Here is a 25,000-nt window from a genome sequence, read left to right on the forward strand (position 1 = left end):
CATCTCTAGACAGAAATTTAAACCATGGAGCAATTGCTTGCTTTTTTAAGTGCCTAATAAGCTAGATTAATCCCGCCCCTTTTTGCAGCGCCATACGACAGAGTTTCGCACACACAAACTCTAGTGTGACCGCAGCTTAAGTCTTTTAGGGTGGAGCTCTTATTCCTTTAAGCGGCAGCTATTAGTCCTTTAGGGCAGAGCTATCAGTCTGTTAGGGCGGAGCTATCAGTTATTTTGGGGTGGGGCTATCAAGACCATGGGGTGAACATCTTTAGGAATAGAAATATAGTACATTACTACAAAATCTCAACTAAATTTGATATTTTTAAGTTTTTTCTTGATTTCTCCTGTTTATTAAAATTATATTTAATATTTTCACTAGCATATTCATGTGTGTAGTCATTTCTGGACTGTGATCTTCATTTTTTTTGTCAGATTTGTTGTTCAGTTTTGTCTTTGGTACTGACTAATCTAATGTATTACTGTAAGAGAGACTTGCTATTTGACTATTTGCATAACAGTTGCACACACACACATACACACACACACACCTCATCTTTGACCTTTGGTTCACCTTTGAAGTTTGAGTTCCTCGTATATGACAGATGTGAAACTGTAGTGTGTGTGTGTGTGTGTGTGTGTGTGTGTGTGTGTGTGTGTGTGTGGGTGTGGGTGTGAATGTGTGTAGTGTAGTGTGTATTTTGTGTCTCTGTGACCCGGAGGCCTCGTGCGCTTCTGTCAGTTTCATAAGAAGCGCTGGATTAAATTCTGCCTCTTCTGAGACTCGTTCAGGGCACCTTTAGTGTATTTGTGTCTCCGGGAAAAGAGGGAGATCCTGTCTTGTCAATGGCTCCGCTTTTGTAATAGATTGAAGCGTGCTCCATCCTTGCATGTCCTCTTTTCTCTTCAATATTCTCCACCTTCTCCTTCCGCTCAATAGGGAAAAGCCTGGATATCAGTTCTATTAAATTCCCTAGTTATGTCAGCCAATCAGCTCTGGGCTCCGCCCCTGCTCTCTTCTATAGGTCTCTTGCTGTGTCTCAATTAGCATACCATCCATCCTAGTATTGGAAAATAGAATTAATGTGTCCCAAACTGCAGTATGTTGAAAACAGTACACCAAAGGCTCCTGCATGGTGAATTGTAGAAGCGTCTGTACTCGAACCGCCAATATTACCCACAATACATAGCACTTTGGACTTAAATTAGATTGGAACTACAAACTTGGGTAAACAGTGAAAACAAACTACAAACATGGCGGACGCGCGAGACCAACCATCAAGTCGAGAGGCTTTGGGAAAGATGTTTGAATGACTATTGATTTATATCCAGCTTATTCATGATCGTATTTTTTATATTTGTGTATGTCTGTGTCTTATCTGTGTGTTTTATTAACAGCACGCAAGCAGGAGATCATCAAGATCACCGAGCAGCTGATAGAAGGCCTCAATAATGGAGACTTTGAGGCCTATGCGTAAGTTCATTTACGTTCATTTACATCATACTAATGGAAGCCATTTTGGCTCAAAAATTGCTATATACAAGACAAGATCTGAAAATGATCGTCTGTGATGCTTATTTGAAAATGTTGTGTTGCATCTCAGCATAAAATGTCACTTTAGGCTGCCCGTGTGTAATTGCAGCCGCATGAATAATAATAATATGCACAATAATGATGCCGTTTTCTCAGGAAAATGTGTGACCCAGGGCTGACGTCTTTCGAACCCGAGGCTCTGGGGAACCTGGTGGAGGGAATGGACTTCCACAGATTTTACTTCGAGAACTGTAAGTGTGTTCAGGCACAAACACTGACATCAGTTGATACTGAATGAAAATGCCAGTTTTAATCATGGCTGATTTTAGAATTACGGGGATAATTAGCATCTCCAATGTAAAACTCCTTCATGTTTCATTGAAACAGTTTTGAATAATAACTCAAATTAATCAAGTTATCTTTAAATACATTGTCAACTCTGATATTGTCAATTCTGATATCGTAAACTGTGATATTGTCAATTCTGATATCGTCAACTCTGATATTGTCAATTCTGATATCGTAAACTGTGATATTGTCAATTCTGATATCGTAAACTCTGATATTGTCAATTCTAATATCGTAAACTGTGATATTGTCAATTCTGATATCGTAAACTCTGATATCGTCAACTCTGATATCGTAAACTCTGCTATCGTCAACTCTAATATCGTCAATTCTGGTATCGTCAACTATGTTATCCTAAACTCTAATATCATCAATTCTGAAATCGTCAACTCTGTTATCGTAAACTCTGATATCGTCAACTTTGTTATCGTAAACTGATATCGTCAACTCTGATATCGTCAACTCTGACATCGTAAACTCTGATATCTTCAACTCTTTTATCGTAAACTCTGATATCGTCAACTCTTTTATCGTAAACTCTGATATCGTCAACTGTGATATATTCAACTTTGATATTGTCAACTCTGATTTCATCAACTCTGTTATTGTAAACTCTGATATCGTCAACTCTGATATCGTCAACTCTAATATCGTCAATTCTGGTATCGTCAACTATGTTATCCTAAACTCTAATATCGTCAATTCTGAAATCGTCAACTCTGTTATCGTCAACTCTGATATCGTCAACTCTGATATCGTCAACTTTGTTATCGTAAACTGATATCGTCAACTGTGATATCGTCAACTTTGATATCGTCAACTCTGATTTCGTCAACTCTGTTATCGTCAACTCTGATATCGTCAACTCTGATATCGTCAACTTTGTTATCGTAAACTGATATCGTCAACTGTGATATCGTCAACTTTGATATCGTAAACTCTAATATCGTCAACTCTGTTATCGTCAACTCTGATATCGTCAACTCTGATATTGTCAACTTTGTTATCGTAAACTGATATCGTCAACTTTTTTATCGTAAACTCTGATATCGTCAACTCTTTTATCGTCAACTATGATATCATCAACTCTGATATCGTCAACTCTGTTATCATCAACTGATTTTGTCAAATCTGTTATCGTCAACTCTGATATCGTCAACTCTGTTATCGTCAACTCTGTTATCGTAAACTCTGATATCGTCAACTCTGATATCGTCAACTGTGATATCGTCAACTGTGATATCGTCAACTTTGTTATCGTAAACTGATATCGTCAACTGTGATATCGTCAACTTTGATATCGTCAACTCTGTTATCGTAAACTCTGATATCGTCAACTGTGATATCGTCAACTCTGTTATCATCAACTCTGATATCGTCAACTCTGATATCGTCAACTGTGATATCATCAACTCTGATATCGTCAACTGTGTTATCGTAAACTGATATCTTCAACTTTGTTATCGTAATCTCTGATATCATCAACTCTGATATCGTCAACTGTGATATCGTCAACTCTGTTATCGTAAACTCTTATATCGTCAACTGTGATATTATCAACTCTGATATAGTCAACTCTGATATCGTCAACTTTGTTATCGTAAACTCTTATATCGTCAACTGTGATATCGTCAACTGTGATATCGTCAACTCTGATATCGTCAACTTTGTTATCGTAAACTGATAACGTCAACTATGATATCGCCAACTCTGATATCGTCAACTCTGATATTGTCAGCCAAAAGTTATTTAAACAGTAATTTGTAACAGAATCAAAAGATCGCTTTAGCATTTCAGCACTGTTATTTTACGTTAATAATAATTCAATTACAGTACATTTTACATTAGTTGTATATCATTCCAGTTTGATATGAATGGAAAATGAATGGAAAATGCTTGAATGTACCCACAATTCTAGAATAAGTCATGAATAATTGTGTGTTTTTGTCAGCGCTTTCCAAGAACAGTAAACCCATCCACACCACCATCCTGAACCCTCATGTGCACCTGATTGGTGAAGATGGCGCCTGCATCGCCTACATCCGCCTGACACAGTTTGTGGATGGCCAGGGCCTCCCACGCAGCAGCCAATCAGAGGAGACGCGGGTGTGGCACCGCCGGGAATCCAGATGGCAGAACATTCACTTCCACTGCTCCGGCGCTCCAGCGGCTCCTCTGCAGTGAAGGTGAGGCCACTTTAAAGAGCTCCTATTATCCAAAAATCTTTTTAATACAGGGTTTAAACCCAGTTGTGTGTCAGCAGTGTGTGAACATCTCCAGCCTCTAATAGTCAACATGAATGAATTGTGTTTGTTCTAATCAGACTTGATGAATGAAACACTTTGATTGACATTCTCCCTTTGTACGTGTCATCAGAGGGGGAAAGCCCCGCCCACTAGTGCCCATATCTCGCTCATTAGCATAAACAGCAGTCCTGAGTGAGAAGCAGCCGTCTGTCCATTGGCCATTAGAGTGTTTGAGCTGCTGAAGATGATGTCAGCATAGACTAAGAGGATTATAGATGTGGAGTTCTAGATGAACAGAGACAGGAGCCACATAGACTGACAGAAGCATCAAGCACTCACTCACTCTGAAGTGCACATGCACACCTGACCAGCACTCACAACACACTCTGTGCTGTTTTACATCTATAGCTCCGCCCTCTTCTAAAAAGAGCACAATCTCATTTTAATTTAAAGTGACAGTCATCCGAATACTACACAATTTATGAATAAATACTATTTACACAATGCAATGTTTATTTAAAAATTACACTTAAAAGCACCCCGAATTCACAATCGTGAAATGAAAACAGGACGAACTCTGTTTCAGTTACTATAATCTTCTATGTTGATCTGCTTTGTGTCAGGGTTCTGCCACTCTGGTCTTGTGAATTCTTGTTTTGGTGGCAGAGTCTGGAAACTAGCTCTGTCTTGTCCTGTTTCTGTCATTGTGTGTGTCTCTGTGTGCGCGCGCCGTCGTGGGTGTGCGCAGAGCATGACACCCAAGACAAAGACGACTGGAGATGGCTGAAGTAAGATACTCTGGTTATTAATAGTGGTTAAGGAGTCATCTGATTGGTCAATCAGTGTTAGCTAATGTGGACCAGGTGCTATCAAGCATAAGCGCGTGCTCCTCTTGAAATTAGTTAGTCGAAATTATAGTCCACCTATAATTATTATACTTATTTTTTTTTGTATATTTTAGTATATTATGTTTATTTTTCAGCATGCTTCAGCTGATTTGGGGTTTTGTATTTCAGAGCGGTTCTGCAGTGGATCATAGATGATGGACCAATGGGACGCCGGCACTCTGAAAACTCCAGCCTAGAAGCCGATAGTCTCTCTTTCTGTCTGTTCTTCTCTCTCTCTATGCCTCTCTCTCAAATTCAATTCAAATCCCTGCTGAAAAATCCAGCTTAAACCAGCCTTGGATGGTTGGATGGTTGGCTGGTTTTAGCTGGTCGACCAGCCTGGTTTTAGAGGGGTTTGGGCCACTTCCAGGCTGGTTTCCAACCATTTTCAGCATAGTGTGAGTTTTCCCAAACACTGCAGAGCTTTGTAATTTTCTCCATTAATAAAGCTTGTATCAGAGTGACAGCAATGTTTTGTCAGCTTGTCATCCTCTGAGAAAACGTTGATGGTCCATCCGTTCCCCCAAATCCTGGTCTGTGGTAAAACTGTCAAGTGTTTACCAGTCCACATTGATAAAAAGGTTGAGGACCGCTGCACTATAACACACTGTAAAACACACTATTAGAACGCTGATTAATGCATTTACAGATTATAAATACAAAAAGGCTCATATTAGTGTATTGGCTTATATAAAAAGTACAAACAGTTGAAGTCAGAATTATTCACCCCCCTTTAAATTGATTTATTTTCCAATATTTCCCAAATGATGTTGAACAGATTCAGGAGTTGTTCACAGTATTTCCTCTAATATTTGTTCTTCTGGAGAAAGTCTGATTTGTTTTATTTGGGCAATATTATTGGCCCCTTCAGCAATATTAGTGTTGGATTGTCTCCAGAACAAACCACTGTTATACAATGACTTGCCTAATTACCCTAACTTTACCCTAATTACCCTAGTGAAGCCTTTACATGTCACTGTAAGCTGAACACTAGTGTCTTGATCTAAAAAGGCTTTTCTTACTTTTTTGTCTTGTTTCTAGTCCAAATATCTAAAAACTCTTAAATCAAGCAGAATTTCCTAGACGAGCAAAACATACTGTCTTGTTTTAAGATATAAAATGCCAAAATTAAATTAATTAATCTGCCAATGGGGTGAGCAAAATAATCTTGTTTTTCCTTTTGACATAAGAATATTTTGCTGACCTCATTGGCAGATTATTTTGCTTGTTTTAAGGAAAAACTCACTTAATTTTGGCGTATTATTTCTGAAAACAAGACCATATGTTTTGCTTGCCTAGAAAATGCTTCTTGATATAAGAATTTTTAGATATTTGGACCAGAAACAAGACAAAAAATCTTAGTAAGAAAAGCAGTTTTTTATGATGACAGTAAATAATATTAGAATATATTTAGTCTAATAATATTTACTGTCATCACTACTAAGAGAAAATAAATCAGTTATTAGAGATGAGTTATTAACACAGTTATGATTACAGATGTGTTGATGAACATCTGCTCTCGGTTCAACAGAAATTAGGGGGAAAATCAACAGGGGGGTGAATAATTCTGACTTCAACTGTATGTGTTGCCATGTTGATTTTTGATGTTTACTTTAATTAAACAGAACTTATGAAAAGCAGTGGTGAAGAATAAAAACAGTTATTATGATCAAACAATAATAATAAATAATAATAAACAATATCTTTAGCAATCGACATTCAAGGATAAAACAATAATAATAAATAACAATAAATTAAAACAATCAAAGTTCTTCTCTCTCTCTCTCTCTCTCTCTCTCTCTCTCTCTCTCTCTTTCTGCTGGCTTCTTCTCAAACAGCATTGCTGTCACCCCTGACCTTTGACCGGCCCGATTGACCATCATTACACCAGGACAGCGGCCATAGACTCCTGACTAGAGTTAAAATTATCCGCACCATTGCCTTCATTACCCACAATCCTTTGCGCGTCACTTGCCCAGGTGCTCCCGAATACAGTAGATCATGTTTTAATAAATTACTATAATTATTATTACTGTATCTATCGCTGTTGTTACGACTAGCATAATGATTATTACTTCCATCAGAGTGTTGCTGTTGTACTTGAGACTGTATATTTGATTATTGTTTTGATCTCTTTTTTAAAGCATGGCTTATTATCAGTTTATTAATTTATTTTTTAGGGTGTAAACTGAAGTCTAGTTTGGCAGCATGGCGCATGTGCAGGTTTTAAAGTTTTACACGGATGAGCCTCCGTGGTTTTCCATCTCTGTGATTGGTGTTTGTGTGATCAGGTGATTCAGAATCAAATCTCTCAGAGGCAGCTGACATCATCATATCACTGAGATGTAAATCTGTTTTTGGCTTCCAAAAAAACTACATTACCCATGATGCTCCACCAATCAGAGAAAACATCCACCAATCAGACAGTTGCAATAAACAACATGCAACAGGTTCCACACGCTTCTGTTAAGCTCTGCCAGTGAGGTAATATGATAATACTGAAATGTTAATGAGTATGTATGTGTCTCTTTAATTGGTGGATTTTTAACAGCATTATGGGTAATGTAGTTTTTTGCATGTATTCTCCAGTTCATTGTTAATATTTTAAAATAAGAATTATTGCACTTAGACAGGTTCAACAACTAAGCTGATTTTCCTTGACTGAGCAGTTTGTCTCTTAAACACTTCATAGAGCGCACTTTTAGGCCCTTTTTTGCTCCTGAAAATGTTGTTTACATTCATTTATCCTAAGCATAATTCAAAATTAAAAGATTAATAATCCATGAACCAAAGCAAGCAGATCTGAGGGGAATCACAACATTACAACAATCATATTTTAATTTTTCATATTGAAATTTTACAAAGATATTTAAATTCGTAATAATAAATTGCATGATACATGCTAAAAAACCGCATTACCCATGATGCTGTGAAATGAAAAATTCCACCAATCAGAGACATGCACCAATAATATATTTAGCTCCGCCCACCTCCATTAAGAACTGCCAGTGATGTTAGCTGAAAATACTGAAATGTAAATGTATGTATGCATGTGTCTCTCTGATGTGTAGTTTTTAAGGCATTATGGGTAATGTAGTTTTTGCTTGTATTCCCGTTCAACATTACATATTTTATAATGTAACTTATTTTAACATTATAACATATTTTACTTAATAATTAAAAATGTACAAGTATATTTAAACTCATAATAACAAAAGACCTTTTTGGTTCCTGGGTGTATTGTTTACATTCTTTATTCTAATGCGGAATTTAAAATAAAAAAAATGTAATAATCCATGAACTAAAGCAAGCAGATCTGAGGAGAATTACAATATTATAAATATTAATTTGAAGCGCAGAATTTAATGAAACTTAGACAAACATACAAGACTGGAGAATAAAGTAAACAACATTTAACATCCATATACTCATTAATTTATTTTTGCTAATTTATTTTAATTATTAATATCAATGAACTGCGTTATAAAAACTACAATACCCAAAATGCTGTGAAAAAAATCCATCAATCAGAGAGTTGCTACATGCACCAAAAAAGATTTTTAGCCCCGCCTACTCCCATTAAGTAATCCCAGTGATGCCGTCTGAAAATACTGAAACCATGTACGTATATGTGCATATTTTGTAGTAAACTGAGTTGATTTTGTCATGTGCAGTGCTTCATAGAAGTGGGCGGAGCTAAAAAATTGCACTTTACTAATTTGAACTCGGATTGGTGGAATTTTATACAGCATCATGGGTAATGTATTTTTTTTCTGCACAAATCCCCCAAAATAAGCATAAATGCTAGTAGACAGGTTTAACAAAGCATTTAAAAACCTTGGAGCTGTTGTTAGCGGCTGAAAATGAATGTTTTTACTATGGTAATCCTACTTTAGTGATGATGTGCAGCAGCTGAAGACTGTCAATGCTGATCTGCTCATATTAGAGTTGCTGTAAGATGTGTATTTGATTGAATGAAGTGTTTCTGAAGTCAAATCTGAATTCTCTGTTCGATTAGTGAAATGCGCTTTGAGAGAGCATTGTATGTGTTTTTATGGGCCTTTAATGTAGAGCATCAGAAAACAAGAGCGTTTGAGATTTAAATAGCCATTCTGGTTACCATGGCAACCTTAACGAGACGAATTTTAACGAGTCTCCACCTTCATCACAGGAGCGTTGTTGTGACTCATGCTTTATTTTTTGTTTCTTTATTTTTTTTTTGTTCTGTACATGCAGGAACTTTTGATAAATGTGGTAATTATGAGGTTGTAAATGTCTCTTTCCTAAGGCGTGTGAATGCGTGTGTGTGTTTTGCACTGATACCTTGAATGTGAAAGCAGAGCCACTATTTTAAAGTGTTGAAAAAAGCCATAACACACAGTCTGAATCTTCTTGGATTTATAAGAATGTTTTATATCTGTTAGTGCTTTGACTTTGTGAAAATTAGTTTGTTTTTGATGTGCTGTTCAAAACCTCTCTCCTGCTGAATGTGGGCCGCCAGCTGAAGTCACGTGACCTTTGTTTTGCATTGCTTTATTTTTTCTCAGAAGTGTGACTTTTATTTTGTAGTTTGCAGTTTCATGTAAATAGTGACCGATGCAACATCATCAACAGTCAGCATGGTGACATCCGATGTTATACAGTGCATTAGTGCACACTCATTGATTCAGCAGTGCTGGTTAATGAAGTATTTCTCCATTCATTCTTCCCTTAGGGATTTGTAATGAGTCTTAATTAAAGAATCAAGCCATTAGTAAGCTTATTAAGCGTTAAATATCTAACAAAAAGAGACACGCCTTTAAAGAGGCACTAAGCAATATCTAAATAATGCTTTTGACCTCAGTGTTGGACACACTTGCAGCCAATCAGCTGAAAGGGGCGTGTCTATGACTATATCAGAGACATTTAAAGGGGTGTGGCCATGTTGACATTTTTTGATTTGGTGCTTTCACACATCAGCATCATTTGGCATAATTCGGACTGTATCCCAAAAGACAGTTACAGCCAATCAGCAGTAAGGGGCGTGTCTATATCTAGCACAGAGATAAAAAGAGGCGTGGTCATGTTGAGTTGTTGCCATTTTGATTTAGTAGTTTTAAATATCAACATCATTTTGCATAATTTGAAGTCCCGAAACACATCTGCAGCCAATCAGCAGTAAGGGGCGTGTCTAGTGATAATAGCAGAGATATAAAAAGGGGCGTGGTCATGTTGAGTATTTGACATTTTTGATTTGGTGCTTTAAAATATCAACGTCATTTGGCAAAATTCAGCCTAAGTCCGAAAACACAATTGCAATCAATCAGCAGTAAGGGGCGTGTCTAGTGATTATAGCAGAGATATAAAAAGGGGCGTGGTCATATTGAGTTGTGGTTTTTTTTGATTTGGTGCTTTCAAATATCACCATAATTTGGCAAAATTCACACTGTAAAAAGTCCCAAAACACAGTTGCAGCCAATCAACAGTAAGGGGCGTGTCTATAACGAGCTGAGAAAGAAAAAAGGGCGTGGTCATGTTGAATTATGAGCATTTTTTATTCGGTGCTTTTACATATCGGCATTATTTGAAAAAATACGTTGGGAGTCCCAAAACATAATTTTAGCCAATTAGCAGTAAGGGGCGTGTCTATGGCTGTATCTGAGATATTAAAAGGGGCGTGGTCATATTGATTATTTTTGATTTGGTGCTTTCAAATATCAACATCATTTGGCAAAATTCGGACTGTATCCCAAAACACATCAGCAGCCAATCAGCAGTAAGGGGCGTGTCAATAACAACAGTGGAGATTTCAGAAATGGGTGTGGTTATGTTGAGTAATGGGCATTTTTGATTTGGTGCTTTCACATATCAACATCATTTGGCAAAATTTGGACTGTATCCCTAAAGAGAGTTCCAGCCAATCAGCAATAAGGGGCATGTCTATAACTATTGGAGCTATTAAAAGGGGTGTGGTCACCTTGAGTTGCGGGTATTTTTGATTTGGTGCTTTCACATATCAACATCATTTGGCAAAATTTGAACTGATTGAAAAAACACAGTTGCAGCCAATCAGTAAGCGGCGTTTCTATAACTACAGTGGAGATTTAAAAAATGGGCGTGGTTATGTTAAGTTATCGGCATGTTTGATTTGGTGCAAAATTTGCCTGGTGCACTTTAAATAAGGCAAAAACTAAAATCCCATGATCCATTGCACATGACACGATAAACAGAAACAACACAGAAATATTAAAATATTTTTTAAATAGTTTCTTGTACCTATAGAAGCTAAATATATTTTAGGGTGATATGTGTGTACTTATATAAAAATAGTATTATGAAAGTGTATAGCGAGACTCACTGGCGTCATTCGCTGTGCTTCATGGAAGTGGGTGGAGCTAAAGACCAATTTTAATGTGATTGGTTGAATTTAACAACTTTTTAAAATGTTCAGCTGGTCAGTTTCTACAGCTTTATTAATTATTATAAACTGCTCATACAGAGAAAATGAATGAGTTTTACTTCTGCAGCTGACCGCTGAGCTGCATTTCTCACACGTGTTTAGTTTTGCTGTTGATAATTGAACAGATCTTGTAAATCCTCCGCTATAGTGTTGACATATTATACGTGTGACTATTTGCATGAACATCACAATAATACATGACAGCGCTTGTGTGTTTTATACTGAATGCTGGTGAATCTGAGCTGTGTAAGTGCATATGGCTACTTTAGTCTATAAATATGCTGATGATTATTACTCTGACTGTACAGCATGCTCTTGTAAAGGCGTTTGTTGTTGTTGTTTGAGCAGTGTTGGTTGAGCCCAAATCAAAGGTAAAATCATGTTTGTTAGCGTACGGGTCAATTGCAGCGTCGCTTAATGCATGTGTGTTTATTGTGGAATGAATCGGTTTATAAAAAAGACCTTAATTAACTACCAAATCACCTCAAAAAATACATTTTACTCACTATTTAGTCTCCCTCAAGGTTTTTATTAACATTTATGGGTTTCTTTCATCTGTTGAACACAAAAGAAGATGATTTGAAGAAAATTGAAAACCGGTTACCACACTCTGAAAACCATTGAGTTATTTATTTAACCCAATGCTTGAGTTAAAAATATTTAGTGCTTTGCTGGGTTATTTTTAACCTTTATTGGGCTATTAATTAATAACTCAACCAGTTGGGTTAAACAATTTAAATTTCAACAGTCAGCTGATTTAGCTGACACAGAACAGCATGTATTAATATGCATGTGCAATGTTGTTTTTGCTTTATAACATTTTATTTAAGCTCTAACACTGTAATGTTGTTGTTTTTTTTTATGAAATGACCTCTCTGTGTCGTGTTTTTACTATCCACTTCACCAGCACTCTTCATTATTGATGATACAAACACGTGCTTCGTGGCCTATCTATATTAAATGGATAAAAGTGCTGTGTCTGGAACTTAAAGTGTAGTGTAAATAAAGCATTGTCAATATATTTAAAACTGCATGTTATTTATTTACACAGCCCTAATTATTAAACTAACAGCAGCACTGTTAATAGTTGCATTTGTAATTAGTAAGGTTAATATAACCCATAGTTGGGAATTTGCTCAAATTAATCTTTAGTTGGGTTATATGTTAGAGTATTTCTAACCAAACTATCATTGTAAGAAAAAACGAATGGAAGTCGATGGTTACAGGTTTCCAACATTCTTCAAAATATCTTCTTTTGTGTTCAACGGATACACAAGTAAAGGAGGAAAGAATTAATGTTTGTGTGAACGAAACCCATTTAGGGCGGCGCGGTGGCTCAGTGGTTCGCACTGTGGCCTCACAGCAAGATGGTCACTGGTTCAAGCCTCGGCTGGGTCAGTTGTCTGTGTGGATGTTCTCCCCGTGTTGGTGTGGATTTTCTCTGGGTGCTCTGGTTTCCTACACAAGTCCAAACACATGTGGTATAGGTGAACTGGGTAAGCTAAAATTGACCGTAGTGTATGAGTGTGGGTGTTTCCCAGTGATTGGTTGCAGCTGGAAGGGGCATCCGCTGCGTAAAACATATGCTGAATAAGTTGTCGGTTCATTCCGCTGTGGCAACCCCAGATTAATAAATGGACTATGAAAATGAATGAATGAATAAACCCATTTAGGGCGGCGCGGTGGCTCAGTGGTTAGCAAGAAGGCCTCACAGCAAGAAGGTCGCTGGTTCAAGCCCCAACTGGATCAGTTGTCATTTCTGTGTGGAGTTTGCATGTTCTCCCAGTGTTTGCGTGGGTTTTCTCACAGTCCAAGCACATGCACTATAGGGGAATTGATCAACTAAACTGGCCTTAGTGTATGGGTGTGTGTGTGTGTGTGTGTGTGTGTGTGTGTGTGTGTGTGTGTGTGTGTGTGTGTGTGTGTGTGTTTATGGGTGTTTCCCAGTACTAGGTTGCAGCTGGAAGGGCATCCACTGTGTAAAACAAATGCTGCAATAGTTGGCGGTTCATTCCGCTGTGGCGACCCCTCATAAATAGGGGATTAATACACTCTCAGAAATAAAGGTACAGGAGCTGTCACTTGGGTAGTACCTTTTGAAAAGGTACCAATTTGTACCTAAAGGGTCCATAATGGTACCACAAAGGAGCTTTTTGGGTACAGCTGGGTACTAATATGTACCCTTGAGATACCACCGTGGATTCTTTGGGTAAAAATATGCATCTTTTGAAAAGCTTCTGCCCCAGTGACAGCTCCTGTACCTTTATTTTTGAGAGTGTATGTGTTTAATGATATTTAATCGACCCTTATTATGCTTTTCTCAGATATGGTGCGGCCTGTAGGGGGCGCTTTTTACCACACTGTTACATTGACAAAGCATGCATAAAATTACAAGATCTCCAGGAGTTCACTTATTTTTAATGCACTAGCAAACGTATTGAGCTATGTGGTTATTGATGTAAATACACTGAGGAGCGTCTCATTAATTCAAATTGGCCAATAATATAATCCGGTGTGTGTGTTTCTCTCTAATGGTGTTCATATTGCTGCTCTTACAACATCAAGTCAATAAACTATTTGTCATATTCACATTTTTTCCTCATTTTTTAAAAACACTTTTACTTAAATCTCTAAAAATGTGAGATGTTTTTCTAAAAATGTCTCTCTAGCGTTTATTATTATTGATTGTATATAATCTGAAATCCTGCATAGGCATAATGTGGTTTTATTCTGTATAAGTTGTTCTAAAATCTTTGTTTCTCCTGCTTTTTCTCCTTGATATTCACACCTGATCTTCCAAAGTGTTTATTTCTCTAAGTGTGCTCTCTAAGAAGTGTGTTGTTATCAGTATTATCAATAAAAGGCTGTGTCTGAACACATGTGGTGGTTGTTTGTTTGTAATACTCCAGCAGTTAAGAGCTATATTGTCCTGCTGACGCGGTGCTTTGCTATCAAACACACAGAGCTTTATCTGAATGAACAGGGAGGACAAGCTGCCCGCTGATAAGATATGGGAAAACAGCTTGTAAATTTATTTCGCAACTGTGCTAAAGTCTTACATCTGAGTCACTAGACGTCCGAGTTCTGTAGAAACTAATGTACTGTACTCTTGTCCAGGTGAAGCAATGATGTCTGTTAACATGCTGTAAAATACATCTGTTCATGAAAACTTTCTGCATTTCAAGTGTTTTGGGTTTATTTACCATAGTGAAGTGCATTATGGGATGTATTTGATGTTGAAAATGTGCTGGCAGTTTATTATAAGGTGTTTTTAGCGTAATATACAACAGCAGCCCACACAATACATCACTTTAAACTAATAAACATGTTCATAAAAGTCCCTTTTTACTAATTTTAAAGGTTAAAAGTTGTTAGGATCAAGATCCCATAATGCAATTGCATCACAAAATATGTAAAACTTAATTTACAGAGATTTTTTTAGTGCATGCTTATTGTTTGTGGTTATTTTTATAGCTTTTGGTTCCTGTGCATATAAATAATAACATATTCAGATAACATATAATGAAACGTATTATCCAGTGTTATTTTTCCATGCTATATGTTTTATGCTTTTACATAATGTAAGACTTGTCACATGTTTTATTCCTCTAATCTGTTGAAAACGTTTTCAGAACAAAGAACAAATAATACATTTTTAACAGTTTAAAAGTCAAACATCTGTCCCGATTCACTGTATATAACATGTAGTCTCTTCCTGGAAATAATGGTTGTATTTGTTATGTGAATAATCACCATATTCAATACTGTATATGTGGTAGAATATACTTTTAATATAATAATAGTATTAAATGGTGTGTGCACAAATACATTGTTTGACTGAAGCATGTGGCTTTTTTTGTTATTAAAGCTTCTAAATCAGAAAAACAAAAATTATTAATATTTTTAATACATTAAATGTTTTGTTGTGTTTATTATTTTAGTTGTTTAATTATTTGGTCCGCAAGCCCACGTGTTCTTTATGTTTTTTTTTCTATTTTCCTTATAAAATAACTGCATATTGTGTTGTTCTTTATATTAGCTTATGGGATAGTGCTAATTTAGTCATATACATTTATTTCAGAAACATGAAAATATATGGTATGATTTTTTTTTAAAGTTCAATTTTGTTCTGTAAGGGCTGGATTTAGCTTTTTAGTGATACATGTGAAGATTTGTATATGCACTTGTGATTCAGTGGGATGTAGGGATATACAGATGTCAGACATCCTGTTTATTTGTGGATAATAAAGTCCCTTTAAGGCAGGAGTGTCCGAACTCGGTCCTGGAGGGCCGGTGTCCTGCACAGTTAGTTGCAACTTCCTTCAGCACATCTGCCTGAAGGTTTAATATACCAAGAAAGAGCTTGATTAGCTGGTTCAGGTGTGGTTTATTGGGGTTGGAACTAAACTTTGCAGGACACCGGGCCCTACAGAACAGAGTTTGGACACCTCTTCTTTAAGGCAAGTCATTTCACTCGGCGGCCATCTTTGAAATGCCCCTCTGGCTGTATGATCGGGCATTATGTCTGCATGGGAAACATCAAATCTACAAAACTGAATTTCATAGTAGGAATCAACAATAAAATAAAACAGCTGTCTCTTTAGTTTCATTTTCATAAACAACCAAATTACACAAACTCTGCAGAAACTCAGGCCTGGCCCGAGACTCTCCTCTGGAGAATTGTTAATCTATAGTCATCGATGATTGGCTCCTGTACTAGAAGGCGGGGCTTTATTCACCATTTAGCGATCGATGATTGGCTCCTGAAATAGTAGGCGGGGCTTTAGTAACCATATTGATTGTTACACTTTTCTCCATTTAAAAAGATACGAGTGACACGTCCTGTGTATTCTAGAGTGTTTGCACTCAGTTAAAATAGTTGGGTTAGAAATACCATAACATATAACCCAACTAGGGTAATATAGCACCTTCCCAACTAGTTTAACCCAATTCATTCATTCATTTTCAGCTTAGTCCCTTTATTAATTTGGAGTTGCCACAGTGGAATGAACCGCCAACTTATCCAGCTCATTTTTTTACACAGCGGATGCCCTTCCAGCTGCAACCCATCTCTGGGAAACATCCTTACACACACATTCACACTCATACAATACAGACAATATAGCTGACCCAATTCACCTGTACAGCATGTCTTTGGACTGTGGGGGAAACAAGAGCACCTGGAGGAAACCCACGCCAACACGAGGAGAACATGCAAACTCCACACAGAAATGACAACTGACTCAGCCGAGGCTCGAACCAGCGACTTTCTTGCTGTGAGGCGACAGCACTGCCTACTGCAGCACTGCGTCGTCCTTTAACCCAGTGCATTAGGTTATTTTGATTAAATGTTATTTTTTCCATTCTGGTATTAATTATTACTATTGTTAATACTATAATAATTACTATTATTTCCACTACATTTTAAGTTCCAGACACAGCATTTTTATCCATTTAATATTGATAGGCCACAAAGTGCGTGTTTGTATCATCAATAATTAAGAGTGCTGGTGAAACGGATAAACAAAACACGACACGGAGAGGTCATTTGATAAAAAAAAAAACAACTGACGCAGGTAGGTCATGTGACCATGACAAAATGACGTAGTACGTCCAAATTCCATCCATACTTTTGACATTCATACTGTATGGAATGTACTTTTCTAACGGCCGAGTACTACGTTTAAATTCAAATGCAGTACCTACTATGTAGTAGGCGGTTTCGGACGCAGCCACTGTCTTTTATAATATTAGTGAGACCCTTGTTTCAGTATGGTGGCATCCAACTGAAAGGAACGAATTGAGTAGGGGCGGGGCTTTCGTTCCTTTTCATCAAATCAACCGTAAGAGAGGCGTGGCTAAGAATATTGTGGCTGAAGCATCATCAGAGGAGCCACTCCAGACGTTGATTAAAGATTACAGAACTACACTTTTTTCCTCAGTAGATTCACTTGCACGATTACCCGTTCACCTAAAGAACAACAATATGCGCTAGCAAAATAAACATTGTAAAATTTGATTTCACACGGACTTTAAAAGACTTTTGTCCACTCCGCCTTCCATGTTTTTTTGTCCCTATCAGCGCTCCATAATGAGCTCGTGACGTCGCGCGCGCTGGTGACGCAGAACTGCAGGCTCGCGCTGCTTAGAAACGAGCGACTCATTTACCTGGACTGAAGCCGCCGCGAGACGCACCCGCTCCCAAAATATCACTATTTCCCTTTTAGTAATCATCTTTTATATCACTATACTGCACTGACTAGAGTCTGCTGCACTGAGAGTGAGTATCTGATCGCTTTATATCGCTTTTAATGCTGTAATGATCCTGTCGCCTCACTTCTGCATCTGTCAGCAGCCTGAGGAGAGAACTCGTTCACACACACAGGCATTCTGAGCTTGGTGTTGTTTTAGAGATCTGTTAATGTGTGTAATGAAATAATGTGCTTTTTTAGCCTCTTTTAGCGGTTTAAAAGAGTGTTTGAATGGGTTGTGGAGAGTTTTGTTGTTAGCCGGAGTTAGCTGAAGCTAGCCGGTGCGTTCCGTTACTCTGAAACACAAACTGCCGCCTAGAGATTAAACTCTAACGTTACATCTCCATTTCACTCCGTCTACTTGTCTTATTTGGAAAGAAGAGACATTTCCTGTGGTACAGTCAGCAATTAGTTTACATATTCTATTCGTCATGACCATTATAAATAAATATAAGATCAATTTCACAATTATCACTTGTACTTTATTTAAGGTATAGTTGGTTTTATAGACCATTTCAGTGTGGTCATGTCATTGGTCCGTAAACACTTTCTGCTTGTTATCATACATCATAACTGTAACAAGAGCAAATTCAATAATATTTTCATGTTAAAAAAACTTGTAACATTTTTTTTTATCAATATGTGGACTTTTTTTGATTCTCGGAAGCTATGGAAAAATAGTCTATATTAGCATGTTGGTTTAGTGACACCTCGTGACACGCTTCCTATATTATTTATACCATTGTACTTTGAATATTGGGTCGAAAATAGCATTTAAGTAAGCCTTGAAAACTTACCACTGTTTATTTGACTGACTAAACAATGTACTTTGGTCGTTGGCTGCTAATAGGAGTTAACTATTTACAATTTTCAAACATTACTTTTCTGAAATTATATTATAAAGGAGAAAGAGTCCTAATGTGTGAATATAAAACCAACTTTACCTCAATTTGTACTTTTGTGCATTTTTAATCTCTGCATGAATATATGTTACTCTGAATGACCATGGATGACCAATATTCTTGATTCTGCCCAAACGTTTTCCTATAAAGGGGCAAAAAGCAAACTTGATTTAGGGCTGTGGGCCGAATATATACCAAACTGTATATATTAAATTTGCCATGAGTAATTTTCTAATTTATTTGGATATATTTAAAAATGGCGAGAAAAAGTTGCTTTAAATCATATTGACTAATGCACTATCATTTTTAACAGTTTATAATGAACTTATTACAATTAAACATAAACAATCCCATTTATAACACAAGTTCAATGCTGAATACACTAGTCATGCCTACACTAATCACTTGACACGTCTGTCAAGTGACACTAATTACATCTTAAAAGTCTGATTCATTTGCAGTATTTAACTGAATCATTTAGTTTTAGTTCGTTTTTTTTGTAGCTTAGTAATAACACAAAGAATCGAAAGGGTATGTTAAATTCGAAATGACGATCACTGTCAAAAACATGCACCCCAACCTCTTCCCCATCCTTCTCACTCTCTTTTTAGAAGGCATGACGAGCTAAATCAAAGGTTACCATGGGCCAACTTTGGCCAGCAGGCCTTACTTTTGTCATGTCTGTTCTAGATTATAATTCATTAAAAAATCTAATTATTTTACCCATGTTTTAACATTTTATTTTTAATAAAAAAATTATTTGTAACGTTAAAGACTGCTGTTGTATTTAATTGGCTTTCTATATATATATAAAATATAGACATAAAAAATAGACATCTTTGCATTAAATAAATGACAATGTCAAGGAAAGCTGCTTTTAAATGTAATGGCATTGTTAAATTAACTTTATGTAATGCTTTGTTATTTTTGCATTACTTTTTTAGATCCTGACTCTTAACTCAAAGGCTTGTTTGCTTGTAATCATAAATTTTGTAAAACAAAAAAAAAAACATATATTTTTGACAAATGTACAGCCCTTTTACACTGACGTTAACACATGATGTAAATACACCTCAGGCTGAAGGAAATGTTGTTTATGCCTAAACAGGTTGAGCAAACCTTTCTGGATTACATGACTAGGAATTGGATGCAGTAAAATGTTAGTGTTTATTCATTTAAAGGGACACTGAAACTGATTTTGTGCAAGTGAGATGAGTAAATAAACTTTTTACATTAGAGCTTTAATGTAATGTAGGTATCATGTTTACACTATTAAAGATTTCTTTCAATACAGGTTCAGGAGAGCAGTCGCTCAATAAAGAATCAGGTGTTATTTTTGTTAAAAAATAACTTGGAATGAAAAAATTATGTTACCTTACTTGTTAATTGTAGAACGTAATCTGATTCCATTGCTTAAGTTACCTGTAATGCAATACACCCTACACCCATCTAAACAAGTGTATTATAGTTCCAATAAATCTTTAAAGGGACAGTTCACCCAAAACTGAAAATGTACACACTATTTATTTATTCACACAATTTCTTTATTGTTTTAAACACAAAAGATGTTTTGATGGCTCAACGGTTTTAGTTTAGTTTAGTTAGTTTTAGTTTAAACTTTATTGCCCGTTCTGCTTGACACAGAAAGGAAATTTGTCTTCAACACTGGATTTAAGAAAACAAATACAAACATACAACAACCACACAAAAACAACACTCATCAAGACAGCAACATAAGTTAAAAGTTTAAGATTTCTTCATTCACACACATAGTAGGAAAAACAAATACTATGGAAAGCAATAGTTACTGGTTTCCAGCATTCTTCTGTAAATCTTCTTTTGTATTCATCAGAAGAAACAAAGAAAGATGAACAGGTTTGCAATAAGTAACAGGTGAGTAAACAATGACAGAATCCACACTTTTGTGAGAACTTTCACTTTAAAGCAGAGGAATTCAGGACACACACATGCTCAGGATTTCTTTTTTGTGTGTGTAGGGCTGCGCTACATTGGAAAACTCTGGCTTTGCAATATAAGCAAATATAAGTTTTTCTGCTATATTAATACAACTTCACCAGATGAATTGAATAGCTCTTCTTGGAATTCATTCAGTAATTTGGATTAATTTTGATGATTTTGTAGCGCAGGCAATCATGCATAAAATATAATAACCAAATTTAAAGTATACTTACTTTAAATTGCTTTATTGCTTGCTTATTTATTTAATTGCTTGCATATGTGTATATATAAGCAAGTAAATAAATAAGCAAGCAATAAATTAAGTTATGGTAAGGATTAAAAGAAATAGAGTAAAGCAAAGAGAAAAGTCGAAAAAGTGCTTTATGATTTTCTTCAGAGTCTAACAGTATTTAGATACAGGAATTTAAGTAATTGAATTATTCAATAAAATAAATCTTTATTAAAGTTACAAGCTAAATATACAATCATTTAACCAATTATAAAAGAAACATCAATCCCAGTTTGTGGATTTAAATCAGGTTTATTTTGTCCATACAGCCGTGAATACTAACGTGTGTCCTGTCACATTTGCATTGAAGAAACAGCACAAAGCTAAATGTACTGTATGTGTGAGTGTGCTCAAAAACTTTGTAATGACATTGTGTGAGACTCATCATTGCAGAAAGGCTTGAATTAACTCCACAACAAATATATCAAATAACCTTTGGGAATGTTTATCGTGTAGTAAGGGAGATATGCTTCATTCTTGTCTGTCACTGTATACTGTTTATCTACCTGAAGACTACTCTGACACGCACATGGAAACGGTGGGCGGGGAGAACCAGCTCATTAGCATTAAAGGCACAGGCAACAACAACTGCTACAATGTGCTCAGAGCTCAAATTTCTCATTCCCAGAAATGTATAATAAATAATCTGATGAGTGTTTTAGGCTGAAACTGTACAGACACAAAATACGTATCATAAATCTTGATAAAGGTGTAAAATGTGAGTTTTTAAAACACAGACAGATGAAATAAGTTCACTCTATTATGGATAAACTTATCAGCGACCCCACAGATCCCAACTGTGGCTCCTGCTCAACTATAATCCAACATGCAAACTCAACATTGCATATCTTGTGATGTGACTATAGCAGACACAAGCACATTGCCATATCCATGCTGAAACCATATATCATGTGCTGTGCAGCCCTAGCCAATTATTCACGTTTCTCATTTGGTGTTTTCTTTAGTTTCCTGGGACGAGCAGGACTTCAGTGGGGTAAAGGAGTTCAAGCACTTTCATTAGAGGAATACGTCCAGGATCTGTTGGATTTTGGGAGTTTTTGTTCTGCTGTTGGTTTGGCGAGGCGGTGGAGCTGTTTTAAAGACTGCGATGCATCGCTTAAGGACTTGCGCTGCTCGACTGCGGCCGCTCACAGCCTCTCAGAACGCTGCTAGTTTCTCACAACACAGGCCGGCGGTGGTGCACGGGGCCCGGAGGACGTTTCAGCCAATCAGGAACTACACAGCCCCTGTCGCCGCCGAGCCTTTTCTCAATGGGACGAGCTCCAACTATTTGGAGGAGATGTATTACGCATGGCTGGAGGATCCCAAGAGCGTGCACAAGGTGAAGAATTCCTTTGTCATTTTTTAAATGTGATACGATGATTAAAATCCTGACACAGTTTAAAACTCACTCACTCTGTTTCTTAATCGGCATAATGATCTATTCTAGAAATGAAATGTTTGATTGGGGTGTCAAAATTAATAGTTTCTTCAATACACTGGGATGCATATGCAGACCATTCACAGACAAGTCTTCCGCTATTGGTTCAGTAGAAGATTATAACCTGTTGTTACCTACTGACGTGATTAGAGCCAATCACAGAGCTTTCTGTTGAGCACGTGAACACAATGACCAATCATAGATGTTTAAGATCTCGTTCCTGTTGTCCTGCTCCTGTCTTCTTCTGTGGATCTACTTGAGTTTTGTTTGATAGATTCAAAAGAGTGTTTTCTTCATATCATATACAGTTGAAGCAGGAATTTTTCGCCCCCCCTTTGATTTTTTTTTCTTTTTTTTTTTTTTAAATGTTTTCCAAATGATGTTTAACAGAGCAAGGAAATTTTCACAGCATGTCTAATAACATTTTGTCTTCTGGAGAAAGTCTTATTTGTTTTATTTCAGCTAGAAAAAAGCAGTTATTAACTTTTTAAACACCATTTTAAGGACAAAATTATTAGCCCCTTTAAAGGGTCACGAAACACCAAAACACATTTTTTGAGCTATTGACAGTCGTATATGTGTCCCACACTGCTAAAAACACTATTAGGACACCTATATTTCACTAAAAAGTGTAAATTGGTTGTTTTTGCGTTATTTCAAGCAAATTCGTACTTCCTGTTTGAAACGAATTTTTGAAGCTGCGTCACGGTCATGACATAATAGCGTGTATTCCAGCGTGCAGACTGGGCATCTGTGCCAGAGTGAGTCTTATTACGTCTTACAGTGTGATGCATTAATGCATGAGTAAGCCTTGGTTCAAACCAATCAGCGCGCTCTATTGTGCAACTTCATTAATATTCATTAGTGTCACCGTCTTTACACCACAGAGACGCCACGTTGTGTTGGCAAAACAAGCGTGAAGTGTTGCTTTTAAATTTTGCTGCAGTTAAGTTTCGTTTTCATTTTCTCTCTGTGAGAGCTCAGACTCACGTGTGGATTAACAGTGTACGCGACGCGCGACAACAACAACTTACGTGTCTAAGGGGGATTATTGTTTACCTGAGAGCTGTTCTCATCTGCAAACGCTGAGATCCGGATTCCGGATGTAGTCTTCTCTTCAGACGCGGCTCTAGTTGCTGGTGATTGTTCTGTCTCTACAGATTTGGTAAGTGAGCGACCAGTGCTCTTTGTTTATTCAGTTTGTTCGTATCGAATTAAGTTAACTATTGCACTGAGGGCAAACATGTTAGCACCGCATTTTGTGACCGGATTAACACACGCGGCTTTCTGACGTTACCTGCCGTGTGCGTCTAAGTTTCCGGGAAATGCGGAGTTTTTTTCTGTCATTCGCCGTGCGGTATCAAACATTGCATGAAAAATACACGCTTAGAGCAGATCCTCGAATCAAATATCGCGTTTGTCGCGAGGGACATGAATGAATTCCCTGAATGAAAGAGCCAAACTGCAGTTAAAGTCCACCAGTTAATAATTTGGCAAATAATTCCACTACAGATGTCCATGTAGGTTAAACACCATCTCTTTCTCCTGTGTGTGTATTTTGACTGAAACTCGCGCGTGCCCAAATAGACACTCCCACACCCTCCCACTTTAGTTCCTCCGACACTCCCCCCTAAACAGAGCTGGACACCCCCACTTTTCTGACTTTTTCCAAAGTGGAGGTGTGAAAACACCCTGCTGAAACGAGGGGGTTTCATGGCCCTTTAAGCAAATTGTTTTCAGACATTCTCCAGAACAAACCATCATTATACAATAACTTGACTAATTCCCCTAACTTTACCCTAATTAACCTAGTGAAGCCTGTAAATGTCACTTTAAGCTGTATAGAAGTGTCTTGAGTAATATCTAGTCTAATATTATGTGCTGTCATCGTTTAAAAAATAAAATAAATCAGTTATTAGAGATGAGTTATTAAAACTATTATGATTAGAAATGTGTTTAAAAAATCAGCTAATAATTCAGGGGGGCTAATAATTTTGACTTCAACTGTATCTGAATATCATTTTAAAAAATTGTATTGTTGAGATGACAAAATTGTGTTTTTGTCTAAATATAAGTTAAATGTAAAATTGTGCACGAAAAGCATCGTAGATGCACAGATATCAAGTTGAACCGAATCCGTGAGTTGATAATCACAACAGAACCAAATCATGAGACCAGTGTTGCCTCTAGGCACCTTTTTCAAGTCAAGGTTTTAAAACCAACAAAATTTTCTGCTATGCTGCTTTTCTGCTATTTTTTAGGACAACAGCAGAAAAGATATCCAAAGATGGTGTTTTAAATTGTAAAGAAATCTGTGACAGCAGAAGTCAATGATTCATTTTCATTATTCAGCCTGACATGTGTTCTGCTCCAAAATATTATAAATGTTTCACAAAATAAAATACATTGTGTTCAAATGGGAAAAACTTTTTGTTCATTATCCAGACATTTAAAAAGAATATATTTTTGAGCAGTGAGCACAATAACATGAAACGGTGATATTTTTATCCAAGGTTATCATATCGTCAGAATCTTAGCTCATGCTTAGTCGCTTCACACATTACTCATTAAAAGATTGTTTTATATATGTTAATGAGCAACGTGGACACACTCAGACTTCAATTTGTGTTAAAAGAGTCAGCATACTGCTGTAATTCACCCAAAAATCTATAAGTTCTGTCTTCATGTAAGGATGTAATATTAT

The 25,000-nt window shown here is 36.7% G+C and overlaps 3 protein-coding genes and 1 long non-coding RNA gene across 15 annotated transcripts in view; 3 read left to right on the plus strand and 1 right to left on the minus strand.

Annotated features, from left to right (window-relative positions):
* camk2b2 (calcium/calmodulin-dependent protein kinase (CaM kinase) II beta 2) overlaps nucleotides 1–14,329 on the plus strand; it is a 79,404-nt gene extending 65,075 nt beyond the window's left edge. The window contains exons 17-22 of one of the 2 annotated variants that reach the window (XM_087271397.1): nucleotides 1,399–1,474; nucleotides 1,691–1,785; nucleotides 3,834–4,068; nucleotides 5,145–6,168; nucleotides 6,231–7,499; nucleotides 13,707–14,329. In XM_087271397.1, the coding sequence (XP_087127523.1) occupies nucleotides 1,399–1,474; nucleotides 1,691–1,785; nucleotides 3,834–4,066 (404 nt within the window). In that variant the 3' untranslated portion in view covers nucleotides 4,067–4,068; nucleotides 5,145–6,168; nucleotides 6,231–7,499; nucleotides 13,707–14,329. Of the gene's footprint in view, nucleotides 1–1,398; nucleotides 1,475–1,690; nucleotides 1,786–3,833; nucleotides 4,069–5,144; nucleotides 7,500–13,706 lie in introns of both variants that reach the window. The other variant, XM_087271396.1, reaches the window with a different exon arrangement.
* myo18b (myosin XVIIIB) overlaps nucleotides 1–25,000 on the plus strand; it is an 880,426-nt gene that overhangs the window by 817,004 nt on the left and 38,422 nt on the right. The window lies entirely within an intron of this gene.
* LOC147835187 (uncharacterized) lies at nucleotides 7,900–13,482 on the minus strand. Its single transcript, XR_015501619.1, has 2 exons — nucleotides 11,850–13,482; nucleotides 7,900–11,754 (listed from the first exon to the last, which is right to left on the minus strand). It is a non-coding gene; the product is annotated as an uncharacterized LOC147835187 (long non-coding RNA).
* Nucleotides 17,585–25,000, plus strand: part of ogdhb (oxoglutarate dehydrogenase b) — a 59,180-nt gene continuing 51,764 nt past the window's right edge. For all 11 annotated transcript variants that reach the window (XM_087271290.1, XM_087271291.1, XM_087271292.1 and 8 more), the window contains exons 1-2: nucleotides 17,585–17,734; nucleotides 21,821–22,197. In XM_087271290.1, the coding sequence (XP_087127416.1) occupies nucleotides 21,964–22,197 (234 nt within the window). In that variant the 5' untranslated portion in view covers nucleotides 17,585–17,734; nucleotides 21,821–21,963. The remainder of the gene's footprint in view (nucleotides 17,735–21,820; nucleotides 22,198–25,000) is intronic.

Source organism: Danio rerio, chromosome 10 (assembly GCF_052040795.2).
Source record: "Danio rerio strain M-AB ecotype USA chromosome 10, GRCz13ab, whole genome shotgun sequence".
NCBI classification, from domain to species: Eukaryota; Metazoa; Chordata; class Actinopteri; order Cypriniformes; family Danionidae; genus Danio; species Danio rerio.